The sequence below is a fragment of the Stenella coeruleoalba genome (genome assembly GCF_951394435.1).
Source record: "Stenella coeruleoalba genome assembly, chromosome: 14".
In the NCBI taxonomy this organism is placed as follows: domain Eukaryota; kingdom Metazoa; phylum Chordata; class Mammalia; order Artiodactyla; family Delphinidae; genus Stenella; species Stenella coeruleoalba.
The window spans coordinates 27,066,168-27,086,449 of record NC_137160.1 but is presented as its reverse complement, the minus strand read 5'-3'; the positions used below and the strand labels follow the sequence as shown (position 1 = coordinate 27,086,449).

General features: G+C 44.1%; 1 protein-coding gene across 3 annotated transcripts in view; it reads right to left on the bottom strand.

Annotated features, from left to right (window-relative positions):
• Positions 1 to 20,282, bottom strand: part of LOXHD1 (lipoxygenase homology PLAT domains 1) — a gene marked incomplete at both ends in the record, with an annotated part of 201,528 nt that overhangs the window by 37,733 nt on the left and 143,513 nt on the right. For 2 of the 3 annotated variants that reach the window (XM_079941781.1, XM_079941783.1), the window contains 3 exons: positions 749 to 876; positions 3,655 to 3,840; positions 4,704 to 4,912. In XM_079941781.1, coding sequence (XP_079797907.1) covers positions 749 to 876; positions 3,655 to 3,840; positions 4,704 to 4,912 — 523 coding nt within the window. The remainder of the gene's footprint in view (positions 1 to 748; positions 877 to 3,654; positions 3,841 to 4,703; positions 4,913 to 20,282) is intronic. The other variant, XM_079941782.1, reaches the window with a different exon arrangement.

Sequence of the window (20,282 nt, the reverse complement as noted above, 5' to 3'; positions counted from 1 at the left end):
CTATAGAATGGGGATGATAATAATGGTCCTCATAGAGTTGTAGGGAAGACTAGGTGTATCAATACATTCAAAGGGCTTAGAAAAATGTCCAGCACAAAATAAGCCCACATCAGTGTCCATGCTGTTGCTGTGGTTCCCTCAGGTGTTAAGCATTGTGAGTTTGAGCATCTTCTCTTTCCGGTTGTACAGTTTCTCCAATGTCTGACAGTGTCTGACATAGGTGTTCAACTGTTTTTTAATATTTTAAAAATTATTTTAGCCTTTTTGTAATCATTTTGAACTTGCAGGCAAGTTGCAAAATAGAACAGGGTTTCTGTGTTCCCTTCACCCAGCTTCCCCTGATGTGAACAGGCTACATTACTACCATACAAAGAATGAAAGCAGGAGATACACAATGACACAACGCTATCAACTAACACAGACCTTACAGTAAACATCTTTGAGTGACAGAAGGAAAGAAGGAAAGGCAGAAGGTAGGAAGGAAGGAGTGCTATGGGTTGAGGTGATCAAGGTAGGCTTCCTGGAGGAGGTGGATTTGAGCTAGCCCTTGAAACAGAAGGGTCTTGAGACAGAGAGAGTGGATGAAGAGCTTTCCAGGAGGGAGAAATCACACAGAGGCATGGAGGCCCCAGGGGATGAGAGGAGAGTGAGGGAAGCAGTCTATTTAAAGGCAGGATGGGGCTGGATGGTGGAGGATTGGGTGTGTGGAGGGGCAAAGGGGCAAGGGGCACAGGCCACCTCCAGATACCTGGCCTTCTTTTTGTCCAGCTGCACCTCCTCTGTGCTGCCGTTGGTGCCGTAGAGGGTCATAAAGATGTTGGAGTCGGTGCCACCACCAACCACGTCGCCCGTCCACACCGTCATTTCATAGAGCACCTGCCACGAGAGGGATGTGGGTCCTGGGCATTGGGCTCAACCGTTAACCCCACGGATTTGCCTCCTTCTCACTGGGGCAAGACAACACGCCCTCCAAGCTCCATGGCTCTGAAAAGAGATCTCCCCCTAATCAACTGTAAATGTCTGGAGAGCAAGAGCTAGGCCTTGTTACTGTCTGTGTCCCTGGCTGTGTCCAGTTCAGTGCTGGAGAGGAGTTCAGTTTCTGATAGGGAACACGTGCGCAGTAGGAATATGACCAAGAGCCCCAGCATTAACCAATTTCTTTGTCAGTAGAATCCCAACCTAAGTCTGTTCATCCCAGCAGCGTGTGTTGGGCAGACAGTGGCTTTTGGAGCCGTGCAGGGCGCCATTTGAGTCCCAGATCCGTCCCGTGCTAGCTGTTGACCTGGGCAGAGGCCCCACCTTCTCCAGCCTCTGCTTCCTCCTCCATAAAATAGGGATAAGCACTTTGTAGAGTTGCGAGAGCTACAGACACGTCGCCTTGGGGATGGTTGTGGGGGACCCCCTCCTTCCTGCTGCAGCCAGCACACACCCTGCACATCGGTGAGTGGGAAGCGTGCCCAGTCTGATGGTTCAGGGACTTCTGCCTCCATTCACTTGTGAAGTGGGACAGCCGCCTATTGTACGTGGTTTTCACTTTAGATTGGAATTTTGCCCTTTTGCCTGAGGTTTGCTCCAAAGAGGACGTATTCCCTTTGTCTCTGCTGGAGGCGGAGGGAGCAGCCTACTCCTCCGAGGATGGTGCCCTCACCGAGGCCCCTGCCTTGGCTCCTCCAAGAGGCAGCCTCGTGTCAAGAGGGGCCATCTTCACCCCTGACCTGGAAGGTTCTCTGGTCCTGGCTTCTTACTCCACGCCTCTCACCAGGTGCCCAAGGACTAGCAATTAGGTCTCGAAGGTTCCGGAGAGGCTTGCACACGTGGCCAAGGATGTGCCAGGCTGAGCATCTCCTCTGCATATACCTGTACCCGGCCCTTCCCTTCCCCAGTGGCTGCTGTCACTCGTGCAGGCGCTAGGTCCCCATCACCCAGGTGCTTTCGGACTCATAACCCAAGTTATTCATGGCAGTGATGTTGTGTCTTTTCAAGCAGCACCTAGAATCTTCACCACGCTACTGCAAGGTTCGAAGTAGTATTTCAGGCCTGGCCAGGAGGACATGTTTGCCAAGGGGGTCATTGAAGAGCACCTTGCTTTACCAGGAAAATCCTCTTAGACCACCTAACAAGGGCATTTGTGATGGGCACGGAGCTATCAGAAATGAAAGCAGAAGCCCGACACTATTTTGCTCTAATCCAGCAGACATAGAAACAGAATGATCAAAGTGAGTGCTTTGTGGCCCCATGGAGACTGTCCCTTTAAGGCTGATCTCTCCAGACTCCTGTGTTCTCTGTGTCCATCTTTCTCTCCTTTATGCAGACACATCTCTTTTTTATGTCATAGGTGTGTTTCCAGAAAGAGACACAGAAACAGAGCTTTTGTAATTCCAGTCTGATATCAGATGTCCTGGGGAGGTGGCCAGTCCAAAGAGCCCTACAGTTCTTTGTTAAGTGACAAACGTGTGTTCTTTTGTAACATGAATAACTGGGGTGTGGGTCTGGATTTCCACAGACTAAAGAGCTCAGAGGGAGATGCAGCTGTACCGAGCGGGGTGTGCGTATGCGCTGGGAGTGACACACACACACACACACACACCCACGTGCCTGCTGGGAATTGGGTCAGGACGGAGGTCCGTGGATGAATTGTGTGCTCTCCTGCACTGACCGTCTGGCCACAGATGGAGATGGCTGAGCAAGGGAGGGGGTATCGATGCCGTAGAAAGTTCTGCTCTCTGGCTGTCAAGCAGGGGATGGGCAGGCATCCACACTCCTGCCTGGCAAGAGTTTTAGAGCCCATAACTCAGCCCTTCGTTCTGTTTCCATATACTATATAGGCAGGGCATGCTCAGGCCCAGAGCGATTTCTCCTTACCTTTGTGTGACGGCTTCTGACCTAAATCTAGTAGTGCATTGGTTTGGATTCAGGAATAGAGATGAGGGCTGGGACCTTCCATTTACCCCACAGCTTTTCAGAGAGAAAGGGAACCTGCAGGGTCATGTGACACAGAGGCCTCTGCGCCACCAGCTGGCCACGTTTCCTTGGGGCCCAGTACCCAGGCATCCTGCTTCCTGCCTGACACCGACCTGGGACTTTATACAACTTGTCCCAGGTCCTTTGGCTAGTTAGAGGTGGAGATGGGACAGGAGCTTAGAGCACCTGCCTTCCAGCTTTTTCCCCTTAAGGGGGTCTTATGCAGACAGCACTCACTACACTACGAGACCCAGAGGCTCACAGTCTCCCAAATGCCATCTGTCCTCATGACTGGCCTACTGGTGGTGTTGCGGCATCCTTTGGAGAATAATGACTCTGCATGTCTGTGTAGAGCAGGCAAAGCTTTTCTGGACTGTTCATGGTGTCATTAGTTCTCATCAAGATCTTACATGGAACAGGATGGAAAGCATTATTTCCATGTGCTGTATGAGAAAACCAAGGCCTGGAGAGGCCAGATGACTTGTGCAACGTTACAGAGCTGCAGACAAGAAGAGACTTGATTCTCTTGGCTCCTAGCAAAGTGGGTCTGGATGCTATATAGGGCTGCAGCCTCTGCCAGTGCCCCAGGGATGAGTCTGCTGCTTCTCTCACTTCCATTTCCCCTGCTGCTCGCCCACCTCAGCCTGCACTGCCCTTAGCCACACAATGCACACACACAGGTGCCCTCTATACCTTCACCCCGATGTTCACCACCGTGGCATCCAGGAGGTCAAAGACACGGGAGGTGACTCCATCTCCTCGGTCCTTGGCGAGCCAGCAATTGCAGCGCAACGTGTACTTGGTGCCCTGGGTGGGCACAGCCAAGCATAGCTCCTCCACCAGCCAGCAGCTCTCGGGGGAGGCCCCGTCGTGGCCCAGCTAGGAGGGGACACACAGGGGCCATGAGGACAGGGCACAACTGGGAAAGAAGCCCTCCCTGCTCAGGGTCCGCTTCCCCACTCTTCTGCCTCCTCCCTCAGCATTGCCTTCCAACGTGCTTCACACTCACCGACCAGAGTCCCTCCCGTGAAGGTGGAGAGATTTTGCAGATGTAATTAAAGTCTCTAGTCAGGTGACTTTGAATTAATCGAAAGATTATTCTAGGTGGGCCTGACCTCATTAGGCGAGCCCTTTAAAAGAGGGTCTAGACGTCAGAGATGGAAGAAGTCAGAGAGATTTGAAGCAGAAGAGATCTTCTCTGAATGGCTTTGAAGAAACAAACTGCCTTATTTTGGAGAGGGTCACGTGGCAGGGAATGCAGGCAGCCTCTGGCCTTGGTCCTACAACTACAAGGAAACAGATTCCTCCAATGGCCATTGAGCTTGGGACAGGACCCCAAGTCTCAGATGAGACCCCAGCCGTGGCAGCAACTTGATTTCAGCCCAGTGAGACCTTGAGAAGAGGATCCAGCTAACTCACCCCTGGACTTCCGACTCAGGACACTGTGAGATAATACATTTGTGTGGCCTTAAGTTATTAAGTTTGTAGTAATTTGTTACACAGCGATAAAAAACTAATACACAGGCATCCCCATTGGGTGGCTGGAAAACGGACCTGGAGGGGCAGGTGATGCAACCAAGGTCACCCAGCTAGTTGATGGCAGGGGCCAGGAGCTCTTCCTCCGCTGCCTGTTTTGAGTGGGGTTCAGGTCGGGCCCACTCACCCTCCCACCTGTGTACTGGTCAGTTCCTTCCTTCCTTCCCTAGGGGTGGTCACCATCCCGAGGCCCTAGGGCCCAGCACCTCTATTTTCTTGATAACGCCCACATCCAAGCCTGCAACATAGAACTCCTCCACCGAGCCGCAGCTGAAGCCCTTCTTCCCTCGGGGATAGTCCAGCCAGATGCGGTTACTGCGCTCGTCATCCTCTCCGATCAGGAAGATGAAGGCCCGGCTGTCGGTGGCTGCATCCTTCTGCTTCCCCGTGGTGACTGACACATAGTAGGGAATAACTGCAAGAGATCATGGGAGCCCAGCCTCATCACGGGCCACGTGGACCAGGGTAGGCTCGGACACTTGGAAATGACCTCTGGAGGCACTGGTCTCAGCTCCCTGCCTCTGAGACAAAGTACAACAGAGCTTTTCAGACTGGCAAGTATCTACCCTCCAAGGACTGAGGGAGCTAGTAACTCCCAAGAGAAGATCAAAGAGAGCATCGTTGCCACATCTAAAAGCCCTGTTGACCAATTATCTTAGTTGCACCTAGCACTCCCATGTGAAGTGGGGTGAGAACGATAATGGCTAGCCAAGTACAGGGGTTAGATGCCCGAAAAGCTTATCATAGATAAGAAAAGCTTATCACAGCAAAAATGAGGTTGGCAAAAGCAAGGTCTCACGGAAAGTAGGAATTTAGGGAAGATAATACAATAGCATTTATATATGTAACCTGGTAAATGAAAGTTCTAGAAGGAACTCATTTCCAAAACAATCCAGATCAAACAGCATAAAAACTTGCTCAGGTAGTATGGCATAGAGTTCTAGTTGCCCAGCCAGTTTCCATTCTCCTTGCAGCTAGGGGTGGTCATGATATATAAGATGTCGGGAAATTTCTTTTAAAGGGTCTGACTCAACTGGGAGGAGCATCTTTTTGCCCCTCACCCTTCCATTCATTCTGCTTGGAATGTGGATGTGATGTCTGGAGCTCCAGCTCCAAGTCATCTTGGAACCATGGGCAACCTTTAGGATGGAAGCCACTTGTAAGATTGCCAGAGTGGTCAGGTTGAAAGAGCCTAGGTCCCTGAATTCACTGGGGCTGCTATATCATTCTCAACTGCTTCTCTTTGAATTTTTATGTGTAAGAAAAGAAAAATTCCTTGTTCATTTAAGCCATTATCTTTAGGTCTCTTGTTACTTGCAGTTACTAACTGAAACAGGTTGGAAAACCTTCTCCTGGCTCATTTTCCTCAACAGCTAGGGAGACACTGCCCTGGGGTAGTAGATGTTAGGTTGTGCAATCTGTAGCCCTTTGAAAAATTTCCAGACTAGACCTTCCTGGCTGGAATTACCTGCATTGTTTTCTGCCCATGGCTGCATTTCATCTTTACAAGGAGAGCCCCACTGGCCTTTCCACAGTTGATCATCGTGCTTAATTAAGGAGAAGCACTTTCTTGTGGGTCCTGTCTAAGAAGGTAGAGTATAAAAAGATTGGCTCTCTGCCCAATCCTATCCCACAGACCCTCCATGTGGTCTTCTGGAGAAAAATATAGTGGTTGACATGCTCTTATATCTAAGAGAACTGAGCAGAAAAGCAGTGGATTTAAATGTCCAACAGAAAAATATACAACCGCCTTATCTCAAAAATCTGGTTGGAAAAAATGAACTTCTCAGGGGATTACAATATTGTTTTAAGAAGCAGGAAAAAACTGAAGCTAAAAGAGTGACTTGTCCAAGGCCACACATTTTCTTGTCAGAGCCAGAAATGGAACTTAAATCTCCAAAAAACCAGCTCAGGACTTCTTCCCACCGCCCCCCCCCCCTCACCCCGCCACTGCTCATGCCTAAAATTTGCATGGCTGAGTCCTAAACAACATACAAGGAATTCTCATTGCTGCTCTTGATTTCTGTCTCATGAGAATTGTTCTAGGCTCTCTGGGCTGAAACTATTTCTTGGCAGTCTGGGTGAGGGCAGAGTTTAGGATGATACCCTCCTGGTGGTAGATGAGCAGATTAAGGATATCATCATCCTAACTTCTCTTAGCCTTTGTTTCCCCATCTGTAAAGGAGGCTAATTGCTGGCCTCTGTAAACAGAATTAATAAACAAAAACGTCAATCAACTAGAGTCTGGAGACCAGAAGGGGGAGCTCTCACTCCCTATGATCATGGCAGTGTCCAACAGGAACAAGAAAGACTCCACTTCTTTCCTGGCAACAACTCAGTCAATGAAAAGTCCTGGACTCTTTGTTTACTACAACTCTCCCAACTGCCTTTTCCAAGAGTTCTTCTCCCTTGCTCTGTGGGGACTTGCAGGTAGTTTGCCAGGGTTGCAGACTCCGAATTGCAATTCTCTGCTGATTCCAAAAAACCCATTTTGCTAGAGAAATAACTGGCAGTCTATTTGTTTTAGGTCAACATTTTGGTGGCCCGTACAGGGATCCAGAGAAGAGCCCCGACAGGTCTGGGGCTGGTGAGCAAACAGGTGAGATACTCACGATTGAGCCCATTGTGCCCACTGCTTTTCTTGTCAACCCTGGAGTTTGAAGGTATGTCTTTCTCCTGGATCTGAGCTCATACTCTCTTTGCATTTGAAGCTTTCCAGGCTTTATCTGGGATCTATTTTCAGGTTTTGTCCTTTCTGGTTAAGGCCTTGTTCTGTATACGAGCACTCATTTGCCACCTTGGTCAGATTTTGAGATCAGACTCTTTCAACTGAAACTGGTTAGGTTTCAGCCTGTTCCCTTTGGAACGGGGGCTGTTTCATTGCAACTGTGCTGTTTCAACCTTTGACCCATTCCTTTGGAGTAGGGGTTGTTCTATGAGAAGTGGGCTGAGAAGCCTTTGGCCTGGCTCCTCTAGGACCAACCTGTTCCCTTAGAACTTGCTAGTGTTAGGCCTGCAGTTCCTTTGCAAGCTGTTTGAGATATTTGAACTGTTTAAGCTATTGAACTGAGTTGTTTAAAATGTAAGATGGTTGAGTTTTTTAATCTTTTAAAAAATTATTCTTTTACTCTATAGAAAAACCTCTGAGAAATAGGATCCCAGTTATCTAAATATTTTGAGGGCACCCCTACAGGGAATCTGGTCAATTTTATGTGTAAAAACCTCAGCTCTTCCTCATACACATTTCTAACTAAATGGATCTACCTGACCAAAGGCAATTTAGAATATCAATGGCCAAATGGAACTTCTGAAATCCCCAAACTGAATTTTTTTAAAACCAAATTGGAATACAATAGTGCTAAAATTTCTAGAACTGAATGGAATGTGTATTTAGATTGGTACTTTGAGGCTTCCAAACATTATCATAAGCCTAAAATTGCCTCTCTGCAAGTGAGCCTTTTGTAAGTAGCAGTATAGATGGGTCTTGTTGTTTTTAATCCAATCAGCCACCCTATGTCTTTTGATTGGTGCATTTAATCCATTGACATTTAAAATGATTATCGATAGCTATGTCATTTTGTTACTTGTTTCCTGTTTTTTTGTAGTTCTTTGTTCTTTTCTTCTTCTTTTTAGTTTCTTCCCTTTCGGTTTGATGATTTGCTTGTGTTCCTTTCTCTCTAGTTTTTTGTGTATCTATTGTAGGTTTTTGATTTGTGGTTATCTTGGGGTTTGTATATGTTGAACCATAACTATATCTACTTTGTTTTAAACTGGTAGTCTTTTAAGTTCAAATACTGCCTAAAAGATCTACATTTTTTTTACTCCCCTCCCCCATGTTTTGTGTTTTTGATGTCATATTTTATATCTTCATGTCTGACTTTTATCTATTATAGTTATAGAATTTATTTGCCTTTCCTAGTGGGATTTTTCCTTTCCTAGAAGTTCTTACTTCTTGTTGCAGCTTTGTTTTTTTAAAACATCTTTATTGGATTATAATTGCTCTACAATGGTGTGCTAGTTTCTACTTTATAACAAAGTGAATAAGCTATACATACACATATATCCCCATACCTCCTCCCTCTTGGGTCTCCTTCCCATGTCTCCCTCCTACCCTCCCTATCCCACCCCTCTAGGTGGTCACAAAGCACTGAGCTCATCTCCCTGTGCTATGTGGCTGCTTCCCACTAGCTATCTATTTTACATTTGGTAGTGTATATAGGTCCATGCCACTCTCTCACTTCGTCCCAGCTTACCCTTCCCCCTCCTCATGTCCTCAGGTCCATTCTCTACGTCTGCGTCTTTATTCCTGTCCGGCCCATAGGTTCTTTAGAACCTTTTTTTTTTTTTTTTAGATTCCATAAATATGTGTTAGCAGACAGTATTTGTTTTTCTCTTTCTGACTTACTTCACTGTGTATGACAGACTCTAGGTCCATCCACCTCACTACAAATAACTCAATTTCATTTCTTTTTATGGCTGAGTAATATTCCATTGTACACATGTGCCACATCTTCATTGCCCATTCATCTGTCAATGAACACTTAGGTTGCTTCCATGTCCTGGCTTTTGTAAATAGAGCTGCTATGAGCATTGTGGTACATGACTTGTTTTGAATTATGATTTTCTCAGGGTATGTGCCCAGTAGTGGGATTGCTGGGTCATATGGTAATTTTATTTTTAGTTTTCTAAGGAACCTCCATACTGTTCTCCATAGTGGCTGTATCAATTTACATTCCCACCAACAATGCAAGAGGGTTCCCTTTTCTCCACACCCCCTTCAGCATTTGTTTTTTGTAGATTTTCTGATGATGCCCATTCTAACTGTGAGGTGATACCTCATTGTAGTTTTGATTTGCATTTCTCTAATAATTAGTGACGTTGGGCATCTTTTCATGTGCCTCTTGGCCATCTGTATGTCTTCTTTGGAGAAATGTCTATTTAGGTCTTCTGCCCATTTTTGGATTGGGTTGTTTGTTTCTTTAATATTGAGCTGCATGAGCTGTTTGTATATTTTGGAGATTAAATCCTTTGTCTGCTGATTCATGTGCAAATATTTTCTCACACTCTGAGGGCTGTCTTTTCGTCTTGTTTATGGTTTCCTTTGCTGTGCAAAAGCTTTGAACTTTCATTAGGTCCCATTTGTTTATTTTTGTTTTTATTTCCATTACTCTAGGAGGTGGATCAAAAAATATCTTGCTGTGATTTATGTCAAAGAGTGTTCTTTCTGTTTTCCTCTAAGAGTTTTATAGTCCCCGGCCTTACATTTAGGTCTCAAATACATTTTGAGTTTATTTTTGTGTATGGTGTTAGGGAGTGTTCTAATTTCATTCCTTTATATGTAGCTTTCCAGTTTTCCTAGCACCACTTATTGAAGAGACTGTCTCTTCTCCATTATATATCCTTGCCTCCTTTGTCATAGATTAGTTGACCATAGGTGTGTGGGTTTATCTCTGGGCTTTCTATCTTGTTCCATTGATCTATGTTTCTGTTTTTGTGCCAGTACCATATTGTCTTGATTACTGTAGCTTTATAGTATAGCCTGAAGTCAGGGAGTCTGATTCCTCCAGCTCCATTTTTTTCCCTCAAGACTGCTTTGGCTATTCGGGGTCTTTTGTGTCTCCATACAAATTTTAAGATGATTTGTTCTAGATCCGTAAAAAATGCCATTGGTAATTTGATAGGGATTGCATTGAATCTGTAGATTGCTTTGTGTAGTATAGTCATTTTCACAATATTGATTCTCCCATTCCACGAACATGGTATATCTCTCCATCTGTTGGTATTATCTTTAATTTCTTTCATCAGTGTCTTATAGTTTTCTGCATACAGGTTTTTGTTTCCCTAGGTAGGTTTTTCCTAGGTATTTCATTCTTTTTGTTGCAATGGTAAATGGGAGTGTTTCCATTATTTCTCTTTCAGATTTTTCATCATTAGTGTATAGGAATGCAAGAGGTTTCTGTGCATTAATTTTCTACCCTGCAACTTTACCAAATTCATTGATTAGCTCTAGTAGTTTTCTGGTGGCATTTTTAGGATTCTCTATGTATAGTATTATGTCAGCTGAAAACAGGGACAGTTTCATTCTTCTTTCCCAATTTGTATTCCTTTTATTTCTTTTTCTTCTCTGAGTGCTGTGGCTAGGACTTCCAAAACTATGTTGAATAGTAGTGGTGAGAGTGGACATCCTTGTCTTCCTCCTGATCTTAGAGGAAATGCTTTCAGTTTTTCACCATTGAGAATGATGTTTTCTGTGGGGTTGTCGTATATGGCCTTTATTATGTTGAGGTAGGTTCCCTCTATGCACACTTTCTGGAGAGTTTTTATCATAAATGGGTGTTGAATTTTGTCAAAAGCTTTTTCTGCATCTATTGAGATGATCATATGGTTTTTATTCTTCAGTTTGTTAATATGGTGTATCACGTTGATTGATTTGTGTATATTGAAGAATCCTTGCATCCCTGGGATAAATCCCACTTGGCCATGGTGTATGATCCTTTTAATGTGTTGTTGGATTCTGTTTGCTAGTATTTTGTTGAGAATTTTTGCATCTATATTCATCAGTGATATTGGTCTGTAATTTTCTTTTTTTGTTATATCTTTGTCTAGTTTTGGTATCAGGGTGATGGTGGCCTGATAGAATGAGTTTGGTAGTGTTCCTTCCTCTGCAATTTTTTGGAAGAGTTTGAGAAGGATGGGTTTTAGCTCTTGTCTAAATGTTTGATAGAATTCACCTGTGAAGCCATCTGGTCCTGGACTTTTGTTTGTTGGAAGATTTTTAATCACAGTTTCAATTTCATTATTGTTATTTGTCTGTTCATATTTTCTGTTTCTTCCTGGTTCAGTCTTGGAAGGTTATACCATTCTAAGAATTTGTCCATTTCTTCCAGGTTGTCCATTTTATTGGCATAGAGTTGCTTGTGGTAGTCTCTTAGGATGCTTTGTATTTCTGCGGTTTCTGTTGTAACTTCTCCTTTTTCATTTCTAATTTTATTGATTTGAGTCCTCTCCCTCTTTTTCTTGATGAGTCTGGCTAATGGTTTATCAATTTTGTTTATCTTCTCAAAGAACCAGCTTTTAGTTTTATTGATCTTTGCTACTGTTTTCTTTGTTTCTATTTTATTTATTTCTGCTCTGATCTTTTTTTTTTTGCAGTACACAGGCCTCTCACTGTTGTGGCCTCTCCCATTGTGGAGCACAGGCTCCAGATGTGCAGGCTCAGCAGCCATGGCTCATGGGCCTAGATGCTCCATGGCATGTGGGATCTTCTCGGACCAGGACACGAACCCGTGTCCCCTGCATCGGCAGGCGGACTCTCAACCACTGCGCCACCAGGGAAGCCCCCCTCTGCTCTGATCTTTATGATTTCTTTCCTTCTGCTAACTTTGGGTTTTGTTTGTTCTTCTTTCTCTAGTTCCTTTAGGTGTAACATTAGATTGTTTATGAGACTTTTCTTGTTTCTTGAGGTAGGCTCGTAGAGCTATAAACTTCCCTCTTAGAACTGCTTTTGCTGCATCCCATAGGTTTTGGATCATCATGTTTTCATTGTCATTTGTCTCTAGGTATTTTTTGATTTCCTCTTTGATTTCTTCAGTGATCTCTTGGTTATTTAGTAACGTATTGTTTAGCCTCCATGTGTTTGTGTTTTTTACGTTTTTTTCCCTGTAATTGATTTCTAATCTCATAGCATTGTGGTCGGGAAAGATGCTTGATATGATTTCAATTTTCTTAAATTTACTGAGGCTTGTTTTGTGACCCAAGGTGTGATTTATCCTGGAGAATGTTCCATGTGCACTTGAGAAGAAAGTGTAATCTGCTGTTTTTGGATGGAATGTCCTATAAATATCAGTTAAATCTATCTGGTCTATTGTGTCATTTAAACTTGTGTCTCCTTATTAATTTTCTGTTTGGATGATCTGTCCATTGGTGTAAGTGAGGTGTTAATGTCTCCCACTATTATTGTGTTACTGCTGATTTCCTCTTTTAGAGATGTTAGCAGTTGCTTTATGTATTGAGGTGCTCCTATGTTGGGTGCATGTATATTTATAATTGTTATATCTTCTTCTTGGATTGATCCCTTGATCATTATGTAGTGTCCTTCCTTGTCTGTTTTAACATTCTTTATTTTAATGTCTACTTTATCTGATATGAGTATAGCTACTCCAGCTTTCTTTTGATTTCCATATGCATGGAATATCTTTTTCCATCCCCTCACTTTCAGTCTGTATGTGTCCCTGGGTCTGAAGTGGGTCTCTTGTAGACAACCTATATGTGGGTCTTGTTTTTGTATCCATTCAGCAAGCCTGTGTCTTTTGATTGGAGCATTTAATCCATTCACATTTAAGGTAATTATCAATATGTATGTTCCTATTACCATTTTCTTAATTGTTTTGGGTTTGTTTTTGTAAGTCCTTTTCTTCTCTTGTGTTCCCCACTTAGAGTAGTTCCTTTAGCATTTTCTGTAGAGCTGGTTTGGTGGTGCTGAATTCTCTTAGCTTTTGCTTTTCTGTAAAGCTTTTGATTTCTCCATCAAATCTGAATGAGATACTTGCTGGGTAGAGTCATCTTGGTTGTAGGTTCTTCCCTTTCATCACTTTAAATATATGATGCCACTCCCTTCTGGCTTGTAGAGTTTCTGCTGAGAAATCAGCTGTTAACCTTATGGGAGTTCCCTTGTATGTTATTTGTCGTTTTTCCCTTGCTGCTTTCAATAATTTTTCTTTGTCTTTAATTTTTGCCAACTTGATTACTATGTGTCTCGGCATGTTTCTCCTTGGGTTTATCCTGTATGGGACTCTATGTGTTTCCTGGACTTGGGTGGCTATTTCCTTTCCCATGTAGGGAAGTTTTCGTCTATAATCTCTTCAAATATTTTCTCAGGTCCTATCTCTCGCTCTTCTCCTTCTGGGACCCCTATAATGCGAATATTGTTCTGTTTAATATTGTCCCAGAGGTCTCTTAGTCTGTCTTCATTTCTTTTTGCTCTTTTTTCATTATTCTGTTCCGCAGCTGTGAATTCCACCATTCTGTCTTCCAGGTCACTTATCCTTTCTTCTGCCTCAGTTATTCTGCTATTGATTCCTTCTAGTGTATTTTTCATTTCAATTATTGTATTGTTCATCTCTGTTTGTTTATTCTTTAATTCTTCTAGTTCTTTGTTAAACATTTCTTGCATCTTCTCGATCTTTGCCTCTATCCTTTTTCTGACGTCCTGGATCATCTTCACTATCATTATTCTGAATTCTTTTTCTGGAAGATTGTCTATCTCCATTTCATTTAGTTGTTTTGCTGAGGTTTTATCTTGTTCCTTCATCTGGTATATAGCCCTCTGCCTTTTCATCTTGTCTATCTTTCTGTGAATGTGGTTTTTGTTCCACAGGCTGCAGGATTGTAGTTCTTCTTGCTTCTGCTCTCAATTTTCTTAAATTTACCAAGGCTTGATTTGTGACCCAAGATATGATCTATCCTAGAGAATGTTTCATAAGCACTTGAGAAGAAAATGTATTCTGTTGTTTTTAGATGGAATGTCCTATAAATATCAATTAAGTCCATCTTGTTTAATGTGTCATTTAAACGTTGTGTTTCCTTATTTATTTTCATTTTGATGCTCTTTCCATTGGTGAAAGTGGGGTGTTAAAGTCCTCTACTATGATTGTGTTACTGTCAATTTCCCCTTTTATGGCTGTTAGCATTTGCCTTATGTACTGAGGTGCTCCTATGTCGGGTGCATAAATATTTACAATTGTTATGTGCTCTTCTTGATTGATCCCTTGATCAATATGTAGTGTCCTTCTTTGTCTCTTATAATAGTCTTTAAAGTTTATTTTGTCTGATATGAGAATTGCTTCTCCAGCTTTCTTTTGTTTTCTGTTTGAATAGAATATCTTTTTCCATCCCCTCACTTTCAGTCTGTATGTGTCCCTAGATCTGAAGTGGGTCTCTTGGAGACAGCATATATACAGGTCTTGTTTGGTATCTTGTTTATACAGCCAGTCTATGGCTTTTGGTTGGAGCATTTACATTTTTTTAAACATCTTTACTGGAGTATAATTGCTTTACAATGGTGTGTTAGTTTCTTCTGTATAACAAAGTGAATCAGTTATACATATACATATATCCCCATATCTCTTCCCTCTTGTGTCTCCCTCCTGCCCACCCTGCCTATCCCACCCCTCTAGGTGGTCACAAAGCACTGAGCTGATCTCCCTGTGCTATGCAGCTTCTTCCCACTAGCTATCTATTTTACATTTGGTAGTGCATATATGTCCATGCCACTCTCTCACTTTGTCCCAGCTTACCCTTCCCCCTCCGCATGTCCTCAAGTCCATTCTCTAGTAGGTCTGCATCTTTATTCCTGTCTTGCCCCTAGGTTCTTCATGATCATTTTTTCTTTTTTCTTTTGTTTTTAGATTCCATATATATGTGTTAGCATATAGTATTCGTTTTTCTCTTTCTGACTTACTTCACTGTGTATGACAGACTCTGGGTCCATCCACCTCACTACAAAAAACTCAATTTCATTTCTTTTTTTGGCTGAGTAATATTCCATTGTATATATGTGCCACATCTTCTTTATCCATTCATCTGTCGATGGACACTTGAGGAAGTGGACTTTGGGAGCAATGATATATATATTTTTTCCCTTTTTCTCTTTTTGTGAATGTGTATGTGTATGCTTCTGTGTCTAATTTTGTCTGTATAGCTTTGCTTTTACCATTTGTCCTAGGGTTCTGTCTGTCCGTTTTTAAAATTTTTTTCCTAGTATAGTTTTTATTGCTTCTTATCATTGGTGGATTTCTTTTTTTGGTTTGTTTGCTCTCTTCTTTCTTTCTTTTTATTACTTTAATATTTTTTTAATAATTATTTTTTAAAATTATTTTATTTTATCTTTTTCATTCTTTCTTTTTTTCTCCCTTTTATTCTGAGCTGTGTGGATGACAGGCTCTTGGTGCTCCACCCAGACATGAGGGCTGTGCCTCTGAGGTGGGAGAACCAAGTTCAGGACATTGGTCCACCAGAGGCCTCCCAGCTCCACGATTGATAACTACCTTAAATGTAAATGGAGGGCAGGTCCACGTCTGGTGGTATGTTTTGGGGTGTCTGTGACCTTATGATTTTAGGCAGCCTCTCTGCTAATGGGTGGGGTGTGTTCATGTCTTGCTAGTTGTTTGGTATAGGGTGTCTAGCACTGTAGCTTGCTGGTCGTTGAGTGGAGCTGGGTGTTAGTGTTGAGATGGAGATCTCTGGGAGAGCTTTCACTGTTTGATATTACATGGAGCTGGGAGGTCTCTGGTGGACCAATGTCCTGAACTCAGCTCTCCCACCTCAGAGGCACAGGCCTGACACCTGGCTAGAGCACCAAGACCCTGCCAGCCACATGGTTCAGAAGAAAAGGGAGAAAAAAAAAGAAAGAAAAATAAAACAAAGTTATTAAAATAAAAAATTATTAAAAATTAAATAATTAAAAAGTAATAAAGAAAGAAAGAAGATCCACCAATGATAACAAGTGCTAAAAACTATACTGAAAAAAAAAAAAGGACAGACAGAGCCCTAGGACAAATCGTAAAAGCAAAGCTATTCAGACAAATTCACTTAAAGAAACATACACATACACACTCACAAAAAGAGAAAAAGGAAAAAGATATATATGTCTATATATATAAAAAAGGAAGAGAGCAACCAAATCAATAAACAAATCTTCCAATGATAATAAATTCTAAATACTAAACTAAGATAAACATAAAACCAGAAACAAATTATTTGCAGAAAGCAAACCCCAAGTCTACAGTTGCTCCCAGAGTCCACCACTTCAATTTTGGGATGATTCGTTGTCTATTCAGTTATTCCAGAGATGCAGGGTACATCAAGTTGATTGTGGAGATTTAATCCTCTGCTCCTGAGGCTGCTGGGAGAGATTTCCCTTTCTCTTCTTTGTTCACACACCTCCCAGGGTTCAGCTTTGGATTTGGCCCCGCCTTTGCTTGTGTGTAGGTCGCCTGAGGGCGTCTGTTTTTTGCTCAGACAGGACGGGGTTAAAGTAGCAGCTGATGAGGGGGTTCTGGCTCACTCAGGCCAGGGAAAGGGAGGGGCACGAAATGCAGAGCAAGCCTGCTGCGGCAGAGGCCAGTGTGACATTGCAACAGCCTGAGGCGCGCCGTGTGTTCTCCTGTGTGTTCTCCCAGGGAAGTTGTCCATGGATCACAGGACCCTGGCAGTGGTGGGCTGCACGGGCTCCCGGGAGGGGAGGTGTGGAGAGTGACCCGTGCTTGCACACAGGCTTCTTGGTGGCTGCAGGAGCAGCCTTAGCATTTCATGCCCATCTCTGGGGTCTGTGCTGATAGCCGCGGCTCGCGCTAGTCTCTGGAGCTCGTTTAGGCGGTGCTCTGAATCCCCTCTCCTCACGCACCAGGAAACAATGGTCTCTTGCCTCTTTGGCAGCTGCAGACTTTTCCCGGACTCCCTGCCGGCTAGCTGTGGCACACTAGACCGTTCAGGCTGTGTTCACGCAGCCAACCCCAGTCCTCTCCCTGGGATCTGATCTCTGAAGTCCGAGCCTCAGCTCCCAGCCCCCGCCCGCCCCGGCGGGTGAGCAGACAAGCCTCTCAGGCTGGTGAGTGCTGGTCGGCACTGATCCTCTCTGCGGGAATCTCTCCGCTTTGCCCTCTGCACCCCTGTTGCTGCTCCCTTGTCTGTGGCTCCGAAGCTTCCCACCCCCCTTCCACCCCCCCACCCCCGTCTCTGCCAGTGAAGGGGCTTCCTAGGGTGTGGAAACTTTTCCCCCTTCACAGCTCTCTCCCTGAGGTGCAGGTCCTGTCCCTATTCTTTTGTCTCTGTTTTTTTTTTTTGCCCTACCCAGGTACGTGGGGAGTTTCTTGCCTTTTGGGAGGTCTGAGGTCTTCTGCCAGCGTTCAGTAGGTGTTCTATAGTTGTTGTTCCTCATATAGATGTATTTCTGAGGTATTTGTGGGGAGGAAGGTGATCTCCACGTCTTACTCCTCCGCCATCTTGAAGTCTCCGCAGCCTTTTCTTTTCCACTTAGAGAAGACCCTTTAACATTTCTTTTAGGGCCGGTTTAGTATTTATGAACTTTTAATTTTTGTTTGTCTGAGAAGTTCTTTATCTCTCCAGCAAGAATGACAATCTTGCTCGGTAGAGTGTCCTATGTTGTAGCTTTTTCCCTCTCAGCATTTCAAAGATACCATGCCACTCCCTTCTGGTCTACAAAGTGTCTGCAGAAAAATCAGCTGATAGTCTTATGGGCGTTCTTTTGTATGTGACTCTTTTTTTCCCCAGTGTCTGGTACTTTTTTTTTTTTTAATTAAAGTATAGTTGATTTACAATATGTGACTCTGTTTTTCTCTTGCTGCCTTTAGAATTCTCTCTTTGCCTTTAACTTTTGCCATTGTAATTATGTCTTGCTGTGGGTCTCTTTGGGTTCATCTTGTTTGGGACTTTCAGGGTTTCCTGTATCTGGATATCTGTTGCATTTATCAGGTTCAGTAAGTTTTCAGCCATACTTTCATTAAATACATTTTTGACCTTTTTCTCTCCCTTCTCCTGGGATCCTTACAATGCGAGTGTTAGCGTGCTTCATGTTCTCTCAGAGGTCCCTTAAACTCTTCTCATTTTTTAAAATTTGATTTTCTTTTTGCTGTTTTCATTGGATGATTTCCATTATTCTATCTTCCAGATCACTTATGCATTCTTCTGTATCACCTAGTCTGCTGTTAATTCCTTCAAGTGTGTTTTTCATTTCAGTTATTGTATTCTTCAGCTCTAATTGGTTCTTTTTTTATATTTTCTAGTTCCTTGTTAAAATTCTCACTGTGTTCATCCACTTTTTCCCCTTAGTTCAGTTAGCGTTCTTATTTCTAATGCTTTGAACTCTTCATCTGGTAAATTATTTACCTCTGTTTTATTAGTTGTTTTTTCAGAGTTTCTGTCTTGTTCTTTCATTTGAAACACATTCCTCTGTCTTCGCATTTTGCTTAACTTTCTCTGTCTCTATGAAATTGGGTAAGGCAGTTACCTATCCCAATCTTGAAGGGATGTCCTTGTGTGGGAGCAGTCCTATGCAGTCTGTGTGTGCCCAATGGCTTTGGTGAGAGACCTGGATCTGAAGTCAGCACAAGTCATGTCTTCCCTGGGGTGTGCAGGCAGCTATCACCTTGGTGGGAAGTGGGGCTGGAGATGGAGAGGCTAGAGCCAGAGCCGGTTATGAGCCAGGGCTTCTGCTATGCTCAGTGGCCAACACCACCCTCTTGGGGTTGGGGTCAGGTCCCAGGGTGCCGAGGCAGAAGTCCTGAGAGTCAGGTCCAAACTGGTTCCGTTCCTTCTAAGTGGGTTCTCCCCTCTCCCAGCATTAGCACCTTTGTCCAAGAGGGGAGTAGTGTTGGAGAAAGAGAGGTCAGAGTGGGCACCCACGTTGGGCCGGGGCATGTGCTGGCTGGTCCTGGTACATCAGTCAGAGCTCCACTGTGCTCTTGATCTACCATCTCTGCGAGTGCCAGTGATGGCCACGCTCACCCTATTCAGATGAAGTGCCAGGTCCAAGCTGGCTCTGTCCCCCACAAAATTGCACACTCTCCTCGGCAATGCCAGCCTTCACCCTAGTGGAGCTGCACTGGAGCTAGAGGGGTGGAGTGGGTGCTCGGTGTGGGAAACAGGCTGGAGTCCTGGGAAGTGTCAATCTGCTTCCTCTTTCTTGTTCCTGGGAGTAAGCAAGCCTAAGTGCAGAGTCTAGGTTTCTTACAGCTTCCTGTTAGTCCCACTGGTTTTCAAGCCAGTTAAGGGAAATTGTCTCCTTGATGTCAGACCCCAGGGCAGGGGTGTCCAGTATGTGACTTGAACTGCTCACTCCCCAAGGAGATCTCCGAGCCTGTGTAATCATCCCCTCCTCTTCTGTGTCCCCTCCTAGGGCACAGGTCCTGACCTGATCGATTCTCTTCCCTTCCTGACTTCCATGTGGATCTTTCCTTACAGCCTTGGTTGATGTGTCTCTCTGCCAGCCTCCAGTCTATTTTCAGTGAGAACTGCTCCACATGTAGACGTTTTTTTTGTTTTTTTTTTTGCGGTACGCGGGTCTCTCACTGCTGTGGCCTCTCCCTTTGCGGAGCACAGGCTCCGGACACGCAGGCTCGGCGGCCATGGCTCACTGGCGCAGCCGCTCCGTGGCATGTGGGATCTTCCCGGACCGGGGCACGAACCCGCATCCCCTACATCGGCAGGCAGACTCTCAACCACTGCGCCACCAGGGAAGCCCCTGTAGATGTATTTTTGATGTGTTCATGGCGGGAGTTGAGCTTGGTCTCCTCCTACTCCACCATCTTGATCTCCTCCCTCCTAAATCCTTAATTTCTTATATTCCCAGGAATAAAGCTGAACTTTGAGCCATAGTCAAAGATTTTCCCAAAGTAACCAATGATCCTTACAGATTTGAGGAGGAATTTAATATAGTCATTCAAACTCATCAACCTGGCTTCTCTGACATATCAGCTAGTGGTGATATTCAGTTCAGTGAATATGCTTGGTGATGAAGGCCAGGCCCAGCACTGAATGAAAACTGTTAATTGGGGCTTTTCTGGTGGCGCAGTGGTTAAGAACCGCCTGCCAATGCAGGGGATATGGGTTCGATCCCTGGTCCGGGAAGATCCTGCATGCGGTGGAGCAATTTAAGTCTGTGTGCCACGACTACTGAGCCTGCGCTCTAGAGCCCACTAGCCACAACTACTGAAGCCCGCACGCCTAGAGCCCATGCTCCACTGCAATGAGAAGACCACGCACTGCAC